This window comes from Mesoplodon densirostris, chromosome 19 (genome assembly GCF_025265405.1).
Source record: "Mesoplodon densirostris isolate mMesDen1 chromosome 19, mMesDen1 primary haplotype, whole genome shotgun sequence".
Lineage (NCBI taxonomy): Eukaryota > Metazoa > Chordata > Mammalia > Artiodactyla > Ziphiidae > Mesoplodon > Mesoplodon densirostris.
Window position 1 is genome coordinate 53,145,620 of NC_082679.1, and position 16,659 is coordinate 53,162,278.

A 16,659-nucleotide genomic window follows, 5' to 3' on the forward strand; every position below is an offset into this window, starting at 1 on the left:
TGAGAAGAGCTTCTTAAGACAGAATAAACTCAATAATGTTGAATAGTAAAAGAAATAAAGCAAACTCCCATACCCAGGACAAATCAATAAAAATAAAAATCACCATGAGAGACATATCTGAAGATGCTCCTGCTGCCCCACAGCAGCCCAAGTTCTTTCTAGATAGACGTTTGTGGTATCAGAAACACGTGACCCTGACTTTCAATGTAGTAGTTAATGGGGACACTTGGGAATAGACCTGCAGGGGCTGTCTCTGCTTTTAGATACTGTTCTGAAAGCCAGAAAGAGGTTTTTCTGGAGATCAGAGTGTCAGCTATCCCACAACTTAACAAAAACAAATTACTACTGATTACTTTTTAAAAATACAAGGGATAGTGACTACACAGGAGAACAGGCTGAGGCTTACCTTACTATGGCTTCAAAATACTCACTTCCAGTGCTTAAGACGCTGCGCTTCCAATGCAGGGGGCACAGGTTCGATCCCTGGTCAGGGAACTAGGATCTCACATGGCGCGTGGCCAAAAAAAACCCAAACCAAACCAAACAAAATACTCACTTCCAATCACGGGAGATGAAATACTGCAGCTCTAAGAGACGGTGTTCACAGTCTTCCACCATCTTTTCTGTGTATAAATGTTCCATCAGGCACGAGAGGATCCTGGGCATAAAATAGGGGTGAAATTGTAACTAGAGAAGGTTCTGACAATGGATTCAGAACTCTCACACCAGTATTGCTTGGTCTGTAGAAAAAGCCGTTTAGCTATTTTCCTGGGGCAATCAGGGACTTACTTTCCTGAGAGTCACTCAAATTAACTCAACCTAACAGTGCCTATGCCTTCTATCAACTTTAGAGCCACTTAGCACTTAGGACGCAGCTTACACAAGAGCTGTGTGCAGCTGCTTTATATTTAACTGTTTATTATGAGAAACTTCCAACCACACAAAAGTAGAGAATCATATAATATCCATCTTCCCTTCCCATAGCTTTATCAACCTATGGCCAAGTTTGTTTTAACCCTATACCCACCTTGCTAATATTTTGAAATAAATCCCAGATACCCTATCATATCATTTGTAAATATTATACTTCAGCATGTTTCTCTATACTATGAAAACACAGTACCATTATCTACCAAAGAAGTAAATCTAAAAATCCTTAATATCATGAAATATCCTTTAAGCTTTCAAATTTTTCCAGTTATCTCATGCCTTTTCACGTCTGTTCAAATCAGGACCCAGAAAAGGTCCATAACCTGCATTTAATTGACAGTATCTCAAATCTATTTAATCTGTAGCAGTTCCCTCCTTCCTCCCTCTCCCCTGCCCCCTTAATAGTTGACACAGTTATTTTCATATTGGTAAATAGTCTTAATCAGTCTTAAGAGTGTTTGTCTACCTCCACCAACCACACAAAGAGCTTCAAGGAAGAAGACCTTTTTTTTAACCTCCTACCACAGCATGAACATCTGGAGTACATGCACAGCAGAATGATGAGAAACATGGACTGTATTTGTTTCACACAGTTGGGTACTGCCGGCTGCAGGCTATAAAGATTTTTGCAGAATGGAAAACCTGTTCTTACTTGCAACCTGGTTTTAAGAGCTGTTTGCACATCATATGGAATAAAACCAATACATGAGACTCAAATGCTTTATTATAGCATTTTACAGCTTTCCTAGATCTTGGATATAACTTCAGAGTTCATTTTGTCCATGATTACCCCCTCCAACCACTACATTTTGTGTTTTATTTCAATGATAATTAATTACTCTCTAATAATTATCAAGTTCCCAGTGTATATGAGACAATATACACATAGGATGAAAAGTATAGAGCCGAAGCATGTTTCATTTTATCCTGCGAGTTTTTCTCTCTGATTTTTATTTGACCATTAAGTAGGATTATTCAGTGACCTAACGTCTGGGACTTTACATGCTCAGTCACTGTCAACCAACATCCTCACAATGCTGGGTCTAGCTTCTCCACATCATGGATGAGGCAGAACCCAAGTCTCAATCCCAATACTAGTTTGAACAAAAGCTGGTATGTGTTCCTGCTTAACAGAATTTCAGTTAAGTTGCTAAACCGTCGGAAAGTCATTTGGGGATATATTCCCCATGCTGCACTGCCACATACAATACAATACCACATATAAGATAACCTACATTGGGTCTCCGGATCTTATGTGTTTGCAGGCTGTCTGTATTACAGATTCACAAGCTTCATTCAAAGCTCTATCAATGCGGTAATCTGCACCAGGGTCAGTCTCCTGAATCAGTGTTTGAAGCTGGATTAAGAAAAATTAAGAAGGAAGAAAGAAAGTCACTTATACATCTAGGATGAGCAACGTCATGTCTTCAATCAGTTCTCAGTCTGGTATATCACAATGTACTCTTAACAAGGTACTACAATTGTCACTGGCCGAGCTCAACAGCTCTTGTCAAATACTTTCCAACTAGTTCCTCTACTTTGCAAGTTTTTCTGTTTAACTCATTGTAGGTATAGCTTGCCTACCTGTCTGAACCATCCCTGGATGTGCGCAAAACAAGAGGACCTTACAATATAAAAGCTGCCTCTTTCCTCACATCTGTCAATCAAATTACTAAATGTGATACTCAGTGCCAAGCCAGAGTTGAGTGGAGAAGAGTAAACAGAAGACATTCCCAGTTTGAGATCTAATTTGGTCTTAAAAATCTAGAATTTGAATTCTGCTGCAAAGACAATGGCATAAAACAAGTATACTCTGCTTTATTAAAAAGAGATGTGAGATTTCAGTTGCAAGAAATACCAATTACAAAAAACAAGAATATTACTTATAATTTCCTATTTTTCCTCAACTATTTTTTATATAACCAAGAGATAAACCAGAGCTGGTTCATTACAAGTAATACAGAAAAATACTTGTCATTATGCAGTTGAAAATGAGGATATATTCTTTAACATTTACTTTTGCTTGGTCCACACTCTGTCATAGAATAAAGTGAAAGCATGAGAAGATGTGCCTCAGATTCTTTTTTTCCTGTCTGAGGAGAAAGCAGTCGGGGCACAGATGAAAAAGCTCTAAGTTAAGGATGAGAAAACCTGAGTTCTATTAATAGTTCTGTCTCTGCCAGATACTAGCTTTGAGAACAAAGGCAAGTTGATTAACCTCTAAGCTCCAGTTTCTTTAACTGCAAAGAATTATAAGGAATAATAATAATATAGAAGGTTGTGTAAGCCACAAAGCATTTTACAGATGTACAAGATCATTATTACTACAGATGGGTAGCAGATGGTGTTTGGGGTGGGAATCTTAAATAACACAAAGCAAATTTGAAAACTACGGTCCTTCTGGTTGGGGTTCCTTTTGTTCCAAGTTAAAGAATTGGAGCCCTTTTTGTGTCATTGATTTAGCCTCTGTAGGAGCCTTCTCTGATCTTCATACATTTGACCTACAATCCTATAGAGGCTCATATGAAAGCACTGACCCCATCACATACTCAATCAGAGAACAAAGATCAAAAGAAAAACCCAATTTTGTCTCTCCTAAAAGAAGTCAACAATCAAGATGAGAGAAGTATGAAAGATACCTAATATTCTGGGATGGAACTTATTTATACCAATTCTTGGTGCAATTTGGAGAAGCTTCAAAATGCAGTGGTTAGTTAGTAGGAAGATTACTACTTCTGTCAAATGACTACCAATTTTGATTTGTTGACAAAGACCAAAATATTTACTTCTTTTTCTGAGGGACATTACAAGCATCATGGGAGTCTGGAAGTTCCTCTAAGAACTTATCAGTTAAATATCCATGATTGACAGGCAAACTTTGAGAATTCTCCGTGCATGTACCAGACTGCAGGTTTTAAAAGAAGACAATGAATGCCCTACAGACTCTAGGAGGTCAAAGGCTCAAGGGATCACTGCTACTCTGGAATCCAGTGACAGCGGTGTGGGAAATAAACACGAAGTACGTGAGCTATTACATGATGATACATCTATTCCTGCCCCGATTGCTTAGGAAAATGTGAGAAAATGCTTCCAAAAAATTAGTCTAGAGAATAGACGGCAGTCTCCTTAGCCTAGGAGAGACTGGGCCCAGATTTGTTCAGCCATAACTGAAAAGAATTTAAGTTCATGATCACAGTGTATTTGGAAGAGTATATACTCATTAAGATAATAATTATTCTTATGCTTCACTATTTATTCACTTTATTATTTGTTGAGAGATCACTAAATCAAAGCACCACCAAGCAGAGAACAAGGGAAAATTAATGGTCAACCACAGACCAACATGGAAGTCTACAGTATCAAGGAAAGAAACTTTGAAAAGCAAATTATTACAAACCATTCCTCCACTTGACTGCGGATGGATAACGAAGTAGAGGACTAAGGAAAACTTTCTCCCTTGGGATCACCGATCTTCAATTTTTGTGAGCAAAGGCTGAAGACCACAGGTCCATAAAAAACAAAATGAAGTGTTTCTTGCCCACTTGGCTAAACTTAATGTGGACAAAACCACGTATTTTACCTTTTGAGGCTAACCTCTAGGTTTGGAAGCACTTTTCTTTTGGGCACAAAGCATGAGGTGGGTGCTATTTATTTCTCTCTCAACAAGCTAAATTTCAAAAAGTCCTGGAGGTAAACTAGATGCTTCCAAATAAAATCAAACTAATTTCTTTTTTCTGTACACCTTAGGACAAAGTGTAGCCTCAGTAAAAATATAAGTTTATTCCTGACCACCACCCTCCCCTTTGCATGCTGCATTAAGGACGAAATGTCTTGATTTGTTCTTGGTCTGGGGCCCAGGCACACACATCGTCACAGAAGTTTCCCAGGACAACCACCAGCAAAGACTGCTCCTGAAAAACTACATCCAGAAGGCTTCCTTCTAGCTAGGCTTGGTATTCTGGATAAGAGGCGACATTTGTCTATTTTTCCCACTATGGGATGTGTAAGTTACTGTCCACTCTGGGTCAGGGTGAGTAATAGAAGCTAAGATGAAATTTTACTCCACGTCAAAATTCTATGGAAATTTTGTGTTTCAGACTGTAAAATTCTGATTTTACCTGATTAGCAGGAAAATCAAATTCAATTAATATTCAGTTTTTAATAAAAAATGCCAACAACAAAAATAAGAGACTAATGAATTGCAGTTTTCTGAAGTTTCACTTAGGAGAGAATCTCAACCTTCTAATTTAGAGTATAAGGCTAAACTCTATCTTCTGTGCTTCCTAAAGGAATGTATAGGAAACCACAGAATTCATTGTACAGGATGCCACTATTACATTTCGTATTGTAAATTGCTCAAAGACTCTTATTTGGTAAAAAGCAATAAACATGGATAATGGTAATGAAACAGATGCACTGTATCTATTATAATATTTTGTTAAATTATATTATGTACCTGATCTATAGTTACTCAACTGTTTATGAACCTTGGATCAAGAACAACTTTATCTTCTCAAGCAAAGCACGCTAATTTTTTTCAACTATCTTTACAGAACTGACTGCAGAGTTTGGCAGTAGAGAAAGATAGACCCTCCCATGCACAGCTGCCCTTGTTGAACAAGAAAAGATGGTGGGATTTTGAAAACGACATGCTTTCTTAATCCTTCAGGCCGGGAATTCATGCCATGCTGCATGTCAGTAATATGAAGAGAATCTTAGGAAGTTTCAATTCATTTCAGCTCTCTTTCAGCCTCAACTCAATCAAACGTGGTGGGAGAGGCACATTCTCTTTTCCTGGAAGACCTTTTCTGATTTACCAGAACCTGGTTTGCCTTAGTAAATACAATCTAGCCAGATATCTCTTCTTTAAACACTCCAGTAAACAATGCATTTTATCTGTTTCTTTAAGTTTACTGTATAGCTCTTTTTATTTATTATGAGCTCAAACTTCTGCTCTGCAGCAAATTCCACGTTTTTACTCTGATATGCCTGAAGTAACGGTATTTTGTGTCTAGTTCTTAATACCTAAGGTTCACTGTGATGTCACAAATGATCCAGATAAATAAGCTGGGACAGTGTCAGGAAGAGGCTCCTTGGCTGATAAAATGTAACATTAAAAATGGCAGTGGAAAATCTGTCCTTACCGCTTGCTGGCAGTTCATTCCAAGGTTCCCTTTCTCCCCCCGAACTACTTTCATCAGACAATGCAGGGTTCGCCCTTTTCGATGCAATCCAGAACAGTGGTGTTCAATCTCTCCCCGACAGCTCAGGATGATCTCAGGGCTCAAAGAAAAGTCTTCCATCAACATGCGGCGGTAATCTAACATCTCGCCCTGGCACTCACTGCTCACTTGCCGCCCTGTTAGGATGTAAGTCACAACATTATGGATGGTGAGCTACAGGATCAGATATTACCACATATTAAAAGTACAAGTTTTTCCCTAGAATATACCAGTCACACTATTATCTAGACTGAAAAGCAGAGAATTTAGCAAAAGCTTTATCAGCATAAAATGAGTTTAATACTCCAAAGACTAGGGTTTACCTTGTCAGTGTTCTGCCTTATACAGAATTTTATACTACTGAACTAGTAATGCATATGTTTTGCCAACAGAAGTCTTATCAATAAGATAACTACTGGGGTAAAAATTAAAGCCAGGAAAATCCCTACTGGCTTATACCCTTTAAGCTTATGGAAAAATCGTCACTTCAAATACTCACTACAGCTCCCCAACTCTTCTTTGAGCTGTCAATGCCATCTGGGAAAACTTATGAAATTTAACAAAAAAACCCAGCTTTGCTGAGGTATAACTGACATATAATAAGCTACACTTTTAAAACATACAATTGGATAAGTCTGACATATGTATGCATCAATGAAACCATCACCACAATCAAGATATTGAACATATAACCATCAACTCCAAAAGCTTCCACATGTTCCTTTAGAATCCCTCCTTTCCTTTCCTCTCTACCCACTTACCCCATGCCCAGGCAACCACTGATCTGCTTTCTGTGACTACAGATTATTTTACTAGTTTGCATTTTTCAGAAGTTCATATAAATAAAGTTCATATAAATGGAATGATATGCTATGGACTCTTTTTTTTGTGTGTCTGACTTCTTTCAGATTTTTTGAGATTCAGCCACAAATCAACAGTGCATTCCTTTTTACGGCTAAGTAATATTATTTCACTATGTGGCTATACTACAATTCGTTTATCCCTTAAACTGCTGATGGACATTTGGGTTATTTCCAGTTTGGGGCTATTACAAATAAGCTGTTATGAGCATTCATACACAAGAGTTTATATGGATATATGCTTTCATATATCTTGGGTAACCTAGGATTTACACTGCTGGGTCATAAGTTAGATGTATGTGGAACTTTTTAAGAAACTGGCCAACTATTTTCTGAAGTAGAAATTTAAAATTCCCATCAATAGTGTAGATCCAGTTCTTTCACATCCTACTAACACTCACATGGTCAGACTTTTTAGTATTAAAAATCTGTATAACTTCTATGAATTATCTGTTCATATCCTTTGGCCATTTGTTTGCTGAGTCTTTTTGTGTTTCCTGTTAATTTGCAGTTTAAGGAGATTAACTATTTTTTAAATACCAAAATTAGATGTTATGCATACTGCTTTATAATATGCTTTTAGTAGTCAACAATCTCCACCTTTACATTTCAAGAAAATTTCATCAAACACCCAGACCATAATCAAAATTCTCCAATTTCCTCCAAAATGTCCTTTGTTTGCATGAATACCAAACATGCATGGTCTCTGGTTGCTATTCCATTGCTTTTAAGCTTAGGAGTCTTTCACTACCCAGATATGAGAAAAAAATTCAACAAAAAGTTCTGAGTTTTATTTAACAACTGATCTTTTTCCACTTAACTTTTTAATCACTAGGCAATTGTCCTAGCATCATTCATTCGACAGCGAGGAGTTTCATTTTTACATTCTATAGTCCATGTTAAATGTTCTTTCTGAATGACCCTGACCTCTTATACATCCTTCTTAGTTCCTTTATCAGGGATTGACTTTTGGACTGAACAGACCCTGAGTCTGACCTCATAAGGTAATCCTTCCTTCTTTCGCTGCTTAATTTCTTTATATCAACACTGTTAGAATAATAACAGTACTCATCACTTACCGTATGTTACGTGCTATGCCAAAAAACCTCATTCGATCCTCGCAAGAACTCCTCAACACAGGTAATATATTTTTTTTTTATAGATAAGAAAAATGAGGTTTGGAGAGATTAAGAAACATAAATAATGGTCCCCAGGCAGTTAGTTTGGTGATAGAGCCATCAATTGAAGTCACGTCTCTCTGACCCAAAGCTCATATGCTAAATCATTATGCTTCCCTGACTCTCCTAAAATTGCTGTGTGACATGCATTTTAAAAATTTTAAATTGGATTTGAGAAATATAACTTACTTAAAAAAAGCTGGAATGTAAAGAAAAACAAAATTTAGGGCCGTTGAGTTAAGAGGAAGGGGCTTCAATAAGACTTAGGGATACCAAGCCTTCAGCCTAGAGGTTTTGCTTACAAAGAAAGGCTCCTGAGTCACAAGGTACAAGTGTACTCAAAAGAGCCCACATAGGAGGAAACGATCCAAAAAGGAGTGAAAAAGATAAAAAGAAATTAACTCTTACCTCTATGCACAGCTGACTCCAGACACATCAGAAGGTAGGAGAGCCTGGCTTCCCGGGACCGAGGAAGGTTTTCCACGTTGCACCGGTATTTCTTCAAGTCACTCTTACAGGATTTGGCCAATGAATAACTGACTTTATAATCCTGGGCAATCAGCTTTTGGCGGGTTGTTAGTGCTTCTCGACACTGAGAAAAGAGGGTACCAAGGGAGCTGTGAGACCACTCAGGAGGCTGAGCCGTTCACATGTACCTCTAAGACAAGCAGAGGCTCATGGCCAAGTACAGTAAACAACTGCAGTAGTTACCAAAATGTCTATGTTCAAGTTTGGTTAAAATTGAGCACAAGTGTGCTGAACTAGTGTAGCAAGAAGTAGGGGTATATGAGCAGGAAAGCCTGGAATTCTATGGTGAATTGCTGATTGTTGCAACAATAGCAACTGTCCAAAACACATAAATATTTGGTAGATTCTAATACATTAACTTGACAAGGTATTCTTTTCCTCTTCAACAATATCCCTAAAGTAAATTTCACCAGAATGAAAGTGGCAACTGACATAACACTCTGGAAGCTCCATTCTATACTTTTTAAATATAATTATTCAATACTAAATGATATAAGGAAGTGAAATGAGAAACATTTCTTCAGCTGCACAGGAAAGTGTGACAGGATAGCAAAGCCAAAAATAACGACTTTCAAAAGTCATGGAGGATTCTTGCATTCATCCAGGGACAAAGAACTAACAGTAATGAGAAAGCTTAATGAGACAGGTGCTGAAAAATTAAATTGCTAATTATCTATGAAGCATATTGGTTTGGTTAGTCTAAACTTCTTGAGTACATAGGGATGGCTTCATTGTAATTCTGATATAAAATTCTCTGATTTTACTCCCCAAATTGATTCCCCATTGGTGTCCCAAAGTCCAGATATCACGAGAAGCTTAATTTTTTTGGTTTAAGTGAAATATGCTTTGGTTTCCTACTAAAAGCCAAGTATCTTACCTCTGAAAAGGACAAGCTGTATCAGTATTTTATATTTTGGTATGAGTTTACAAGAATATTGTTTGAGAGGATTTGAGAAAGCTTTTAAGAAAATGAATAAAATGCTGGTTTGTTTCAAAGTAATACTTACTTTTTCACTCATGGATTCTTCAAATTTATGGTTAAAGAGGCACTTATATACTCTGCCTTCACCAGCTTGTGTCTGTAAGATAGAATAACATCATCATCATCACTAGCTAAGCAGTTACGCTGGGCAATAACCACAATCTTATAAAGAACTTTCTGTTAAATTATTATAATGATGACTACCTTTGAACACATGGCTCAGCCATTTATAAAATTTAGTAGCCTTTGAAAGAAAGTAATGATTGCAGTAAAGATGAAAAAAAATTTGCCATGGTATTTGAATACACTGTCATGTGTTCCCAGACATACTGTTAATTAGGAAACCAAGAGAAGTGTCAATGAGTCTCTCTTCTTACAACTTTATGCTAGAGTCAATAAAACTCTAGCATTGGCTCTGATCAGTGGTTCTGACAGTTGAAGCTATTAATTCAAAACAGCAGGCAGAGTGGGAGTGTACACAAGTCACACTCAGTCCTCTGCGGTAAAGATGGAGATTATTTCTGCCTAAAGGGTTGGAAAGTTCTTCTATAGGGTGCGCAGGTAGTAACCAAGGATTTGGTTTTAAAAGTTAGCCACCTGCTGCTTCCTTCGTCTTAGCCAAAAGTAGTTAAATATAAATACGTAATATGGCCAATTTTTAGCCATGGAATATATGTGAATGGGATTCCCTGGTAAAATAGGATTCCTATATATAAAACAGACTTCCAAGAACTGAAATTGAGAAGTGAGATAGAGTAGAAAAAACAACGTATGGAGACTGTTCGAAGCCAAGTGTTAACTAGATGTTACCTCAAGGCTGAGCAGCCGTATTCAGTACCCAGACAACTTTCTGTTATCCTGGGACCAACTCCACCTTCCATTTCAGTGACTTTTCTACATGTGACAGCTTGTGTTGGTTTAATTTTGGAATCGAGTATAAAAAAATATTTAGGAAGAAAACGAAGCAAAGAAGAACAGTTTCTGAGCTGACTCACATTTTCACAAAAACGTTCCCGATCATCTCGGCAGGCAAAATATAAATGCCGGTCTAAGTGAAAGTCATCTGAGGACAGCTCAGCCACCCGGAGAATGGCTTTCTTGCAGAGTTCAGAGACTTGAATCTTAGGATCTCTTTCTTCTGCTTCCTTCACCAGGCCTTTCTCCAAGCATGATACCACCTCACCCTGTGAATGTGCATCCTAAAACAGCAAGGATACTAACATTTAAAAACTCTCACCACCATGAGCATCAGATAAACATCATTTGGTTAAAAACAAAAAACCAAAAAAACCAACTCAACACACAATTGTTTATCAATGTTCTATTGAGAAATAGGGTGAGAACCAACCACACTGTGAAAGTTACAGAAAATGCCCTCGATAATCTTTGGTAAGAATGTAACAGTTGCAAGCTATAAATGAAAATAAAGATCCTGGGAAATTTAAATCAGTTTAGTTTGCACTAGAAACAAGAACCTGACTTTTCAGAGTTTAAAATGTCGGAAAATTTTAAAGAAATTACATCAGCCCAATGTAGTGATCATAGTTCATGTCAATATTGATAGAACACTGCAGAAATATCTGTTCATTTACCTCTAAGGGCTAGGTATTTCTCAAATAATAGAGCTTTAGTCAAGTTTAAAAAATAACAACAAACCTCAAAATTCATTGAGAAAATATGTTATAGAGACCCTCTTTCTCTTTTTTCTATTTTATACTGTCCGCAAAGATCCCAATCTTTAGTGTAATGTTCACTTTGATGTTCTGGATTTATCTTAATATGATTTAACAAGATTACCACCATTTATACAAACTGCTTTTGAGAGCTTTCCTAAAACCATCCAATTATCTTTAATTGTACATTGCATCTAGCCCATAGCAACCACAAGCACTCAATCGTTCAAAATACGAAAAATTTCCCCTAAACATTTTCTATTCAAGAGTCCTAATTTTCTATACTCAGAAGATATGCTTCAAAAACTTGACAGGTATATCCATAAATATACCAAACCAAAGCAGCAGAAAATTCAGTGTTATCATTTTACTGACACACACACACACACACACACACACACACACACACACACACGTGTATATAAAATCTCGTTATAGTAAAATACCATGTTTATGAAAGCATCTGTATATAAGACTCCTAAAACTAGGTAGGGAAACATCTATTTTTTTTTTTTTTTTTTTTTTTTCTTTTTGCGGTATGCGGGCCTCTCACTGTTGTGGCCTCTCCCGTTGCGGAGCACAGGCTCCGGATGCGCAGGCCCAGCGGCCATGGCTCACGGGCCCAGCCGCTCCGCGGCATATGGGATCCTCCCAGACCGGGGCACGAACCCGTATCCCCTGCATCGGCAGGCGGACTCTTAACCACTGCGCCACCAGGGAGGCCCAGGAAACATCTATTTTACTAAAATTTCAATTCAACAAAAAATGTATATAGTTTTTTTCCATTTTGTTGTAATAGGATTTGTTCCACAGCACATTTATTTCCAAGTATTTTCATGAAAATTTTCATGTTCTCTCCTAATACACCTGTGAAAAGGGGCTACGAGCTGTGATACCTATTGTGCAGTTGAGTAAACAGAGGCCTAGAGGAGTTTATCAACTCGTCCAAGCTGAAGAACATAAGGCACCTAGCCAACAGTCCACCATTTATTTTTTTAGATCTTGGAGTGCTATGAAACTCCTACAGTTTGTATGTGGGTTTTGTATATTTTTCCTGAGGAGAGTTCATAGCTTTCATTAAATTTCAAAAGGTTTTCTGATCCAAAAAAGATCAGGAAGCACACTATACTAGCAGATTCTCGTGCCTTCCTATTTTCTATCTGTACCTCAAACTTTCTCACTAGCTTTATGATTCCATCCAATGCTTAGAAACCTGAGATGAGCAAAAAGTTTTTTAGAGAGTAATTCTGAAGGGAGAAAAAACTCTGAAGGACAAGTGACAAAAAGATAAGGACAGAGAGATAAGTGGACACAACCCCAGAAATTCAGAGTAAGGCTTATTTTTTCTTCCTAATTTATGAGTGACACTAAAATGTGTCTGACTTTGGCCCACTTAGAAGAGCCCTACCCATTTCCACTTCCCAAAGGAAAAACAAACCTGTGATAACAAAGATTTGGAAACATATCAGTCACTTACTATTTATAGTTTATAAGAGATTATTATAAACATGATTTTGTGTTAATGAAATAATGTCCTATACCAAATTTTAGTAGCTCATAATAACTTACTGAAAGGTTGCTAGCAATTAGGTCGTAATCATATAAAAGAGGTTGAAAATAATAGCATGATAGTCAACTTACGATTTAAACTTACCCTTTAGTTCTGACATCATAGGGTAAAGAAATGATTTCCCTGTAATGAGTCTAAGTGTTTCCCTGTATACTTAGGGTTTCCAACTGTTTAAATGCACCAGCACCATGGTTTGAGATCCTCTAAGGAATCTGAGATGTAATTTTAATTATAGCAATTGTAGCACCACATATTAGTATTGCGCCGTAACATCACCTCCATTAGATGTTTTCATTCATAATTTTAGACAATTTTTTCTAATAAAGATATTTCAGGAATTATTCTCAGTTTCCCAGAGTCTCTGAGCTTTTCAGTTCAGCCCATTTGAGTTATACAACTGAAATGTATGCAAATATTTGACAAAGAAGACTGTAGGGTTATTACTGAATATGAATGAAAGCAAGGGACTGTACAGCAGCACATTACCTACAAGAAAATGAAATTACTTAGGGTTAGGTTTTAAAAAGTTATTAATATGCAGGCTTGACATATGAATAACAAATTATACTGTAAATGGACGTACAATGAATTTTTAAAATTCTACTGTGGTGAGACAAATGTCTGTCTTAAAACTATTACTAGTGTCCCGATCAGTTTTTAGCAGTTCAATAGGTAATATTTTTTCTTCTCCATACACCTTGCCTTATAAAAAATTTTTTTGAAAGACCAGAGAAGGATAACACTAATCACAAAAAGGTGGGCAAGAACTCAGTTTTCATCTCTGCTATTAACCATTCTCCATTTCAACATCTGTAATGTCTTCTGTGATCTACCTCTATAGGTAAAGAGAAAAAAAGAATGTCTGAACTATTCAAAGTAGTTGGTTAAAAGCAGAAAAGGATAAAATGATAAAACTAGTGTGTGAAAAGTATAAAAGTAGTAATAATATGGGGCACTTGTCTGCAATTAAGTTCCTGTACTGGATGCCACATTCTGCTTTCTCTTCAAATGATATAAATTATTTACATTTACTTTTGGAGATCTGCCTTTTCATTTTAAAAATATTTATTTAGAAAATTCTAAAGGTTTTATTAAATATATAGTCTTTGTTCTAAAATTCTGAAAAAATCATTATAGTTTTGAAATTATGACATTTATATGTTCATACAGAGGCAGGGTATAAACAGATTAACTATGACCCCTCTCCTCTGACCTTTGGAGGTGAGTTCAAAGCTAGTCACAGAGGAGTTTGCAAGCTTCAGGGCAACAAATTTAAAACTGATGAGTGTGTTCTCTTCTGTGGTCAGAAGTTGACTTTATAAATTTTCAGGATAATTTTCAAAACTAAATAACTTGGCTTCAGAGAAGTAAACTATAGTTAGAAAAAGGCAAAGAAGGGCTGAGGACAGACTGCTATCATTTTTAAACTTGGCTGTAGCAATAGGGTGGATTACATAGAAAGGAACATGCTTTTTCAGAAGTGCAGGCATGAGTCATTCTAGGGTGCTAGGGTGGGGGTCTGGAGTAAAAAGAAATTCATCTAACTGGCAGGTATAGCCAAAGATGAAAATGACAAAAATGTGCATTTGGATGGTCCATGGAAACATTTTTTGTTATTTTAACTAAGCTGAAAAATCAATCCTCACTGTCACAGCTTTGGGCTCTGGCACTATTATATTCTGCCATGGTTCAAGTCAGTGCAGACTTAGTAACTTGTACACGCAGCTGAAAGCAGGTTTTACACTGACAATTCAGATTGCTAGTGGGAAGCTAACCAGCGATTATCTTGGTGGGCAATAGGGAAGAACTACTACAAACAGAGGTGAATTGTAATGGTTTGCTCTACAGCATGGATCACTAACCACAAAAATGAAAATGTGTCATCATTGATTCCTGAAAAGTGTGTCTGTTACACTTATATGAAGATTTTTAAGAGCGAGATTTGGAACTGGATATAACCCTCAACACCCTAAATAAAGTCAGAGGCGCTTCCTGAATTATCAGGGTGACTTAAATGCTTTTGTGCCATTTCTACAGTGTGCTGGGAAATTGAAGAATCACCCTTCTTTATTAAAACTGGCCTTTCATTAGCTGCCTGAAAGCTGTATGCCAGTTCACAGCGCTCTCAAGACCAACTCAGAGGTTCCCTGTGAAAGGGCAAGCCCTGTGCTGATATGAAGCAAAGGGTATTTGGTGACAGCCAGACAATAACCAGCACTCAAACCTTCATTTGAACTGGTGTGTGCAGTTCCAGAATCCTAACACCACACCCCCCAGTCAGGGATGGAAGCCTGCAAGTCACAGTGCTCTGAACAGAGGGCAAAGGCACAAATGGATTTTGTTTTCTCTCGTACTTCCTAAACAGCAGATTAATGAGCAGCAGCAATTAACAGCTGATGCCATACATAGGTCTCAGACTACCTCTCCCACTGGCATCTGCTACTTTTCAGGAGTTCTTTCATTTTTGTGAAGCAAACAAATTCAGCATTAACCTGGCTGAACCTCCATTGTGACCCTCTGGACAACAGACTAATAAGGACAAAAATAAGATCAGATATAATTAAGGAAGAAGAACCTAGGTAGTTATTTTCTTTCCTGTCTTTACTGAAACTAGTTCTCCTGAGATGAACATAACATATATCACATTTACAGAGCAGCTTTCTTCTGAGAAGCTAAAAGTACCTTCCATATTTTAAAATTTTTTAATTTTTAAATACGTTATCTTCTTTTATACTGGTGTGCTTACTAAGTAATTTTTTTATGGCAACAGTGAGGTATATGCAAAGAAAGGTTAGAGAACTTGAGTCTCTCCTAATCCAACTACTTTTCCCACAGGACTACTGAATACTTTTCTAGAGGAACATTATAGGCAACCAGCAGCTGGTTTTGCATTTTGAAGCTAACACTAATCTTGGCAGATATTAATTCCTCCACTCCCCCATACAGTATCTAAACATCTTGTTACAAACAGATGAAGTGTACCCACAGGCCAACTAGCCTTAGATATTGGGGCTGTCTGGACCTCAACTTTAAGTCTACCTCTAGCCCTAAATTTTTTCCATGCCAGTCATACAAAGCTTTTCATTCATCGAGTCTGTAAGACCCCTTTGGTGAAGGCAGGGTAGTAGATACCTTTTCTCCAAGCCGAATGCTCCCACATTTCAGAATGTTGATGTCATTTTTACAGTCATCCATGAAGCCACAGATTAGACGGTAATCACTGAAAATGATGGCTGTCATCTTGGTGATGTATTGGTGACACTGGTACTCAGTGATGTTGCCTCGGTGATCCACCAAGCAGGAAACCAAGTAACCTTTTCCAACTGGTTCATCAGCACACTCTTTGATCTGCTCAAAGGAAAGTGGCTGTTTTACACAAGTATTCTATTCTCTTACCAAACAACTTTAACAAAAGAGAGAAGGATATTTTCTTGTTTCTTCTTCTGGGGAAGAAAAAGGAAAACACTTAGAAATGCTTGTGTTTTAAAGAAAATAGTGTGCCATGCCTATTCAGATCATTGCACCTTCTAGGAAATACCTGATTAATATGCTTTGCAAGAAAATACATACATATACAAATGCTTAGGTAGAATTCATGTTTAAATGGAGTAAAAAGAGCTTTTTAAAATTTTTCAGCTTTGTTGAGAACGGTTATTAAAATGTATTTATTGAAAAGAGCTTTTGACAGCTCTTTTAATAATGATTCTACTGAGAAG

The 16,659-nt window shown here is 37.2% G+C and overlaps 1 protein-coding gene across 2 annotated transcripts in view; it reads right to left on the reverse strand.

The window, feature by feature from the left end:
• The window catches only part of GLG1 (golgi glycoprotein 1), a 150,663-nt gene that overhangs the window by 33,144 nt on the left and 100,860 nt on the right, over positions 1 to 16,659 (reverse strand). For both annotated transcript variants that reach the window (XM_060083047.1, XM_060083046.1), the window contains exons 4-10: positions 16,076 to 16,291; positions 10,696 to 10,899; positions 9,726 to 9,797; positions 8,599 to 8,782; positions 6,075 to 6,289; positions 2,166 to 2,287; positions 557 to 658 (exon numbers count right to left, since the gene is read on the reverse strand). In XM_060083047.1, coding sequence (XP_059939030.1) covers positions 557 to 658; positions 2,166 to 2,287; positions 6,075 to 6,289; positions 8,599 to 8,782; positions 9,726 to 9,797; positions 10,696 to 10,899; positions 16,076 to 16,291 — 1,115 coding nt within the window. The remainder of the gene's footprint in view (positions 1 to 556; positions 659 to 2,165; positions 2,288 to 6,074; positions 6,290 to 8,598; positions 8,783 to 9,725; positions 9,798 to 10,695; positions 10,900 to 16,075; positions 16,292 to 16,659) is intronic.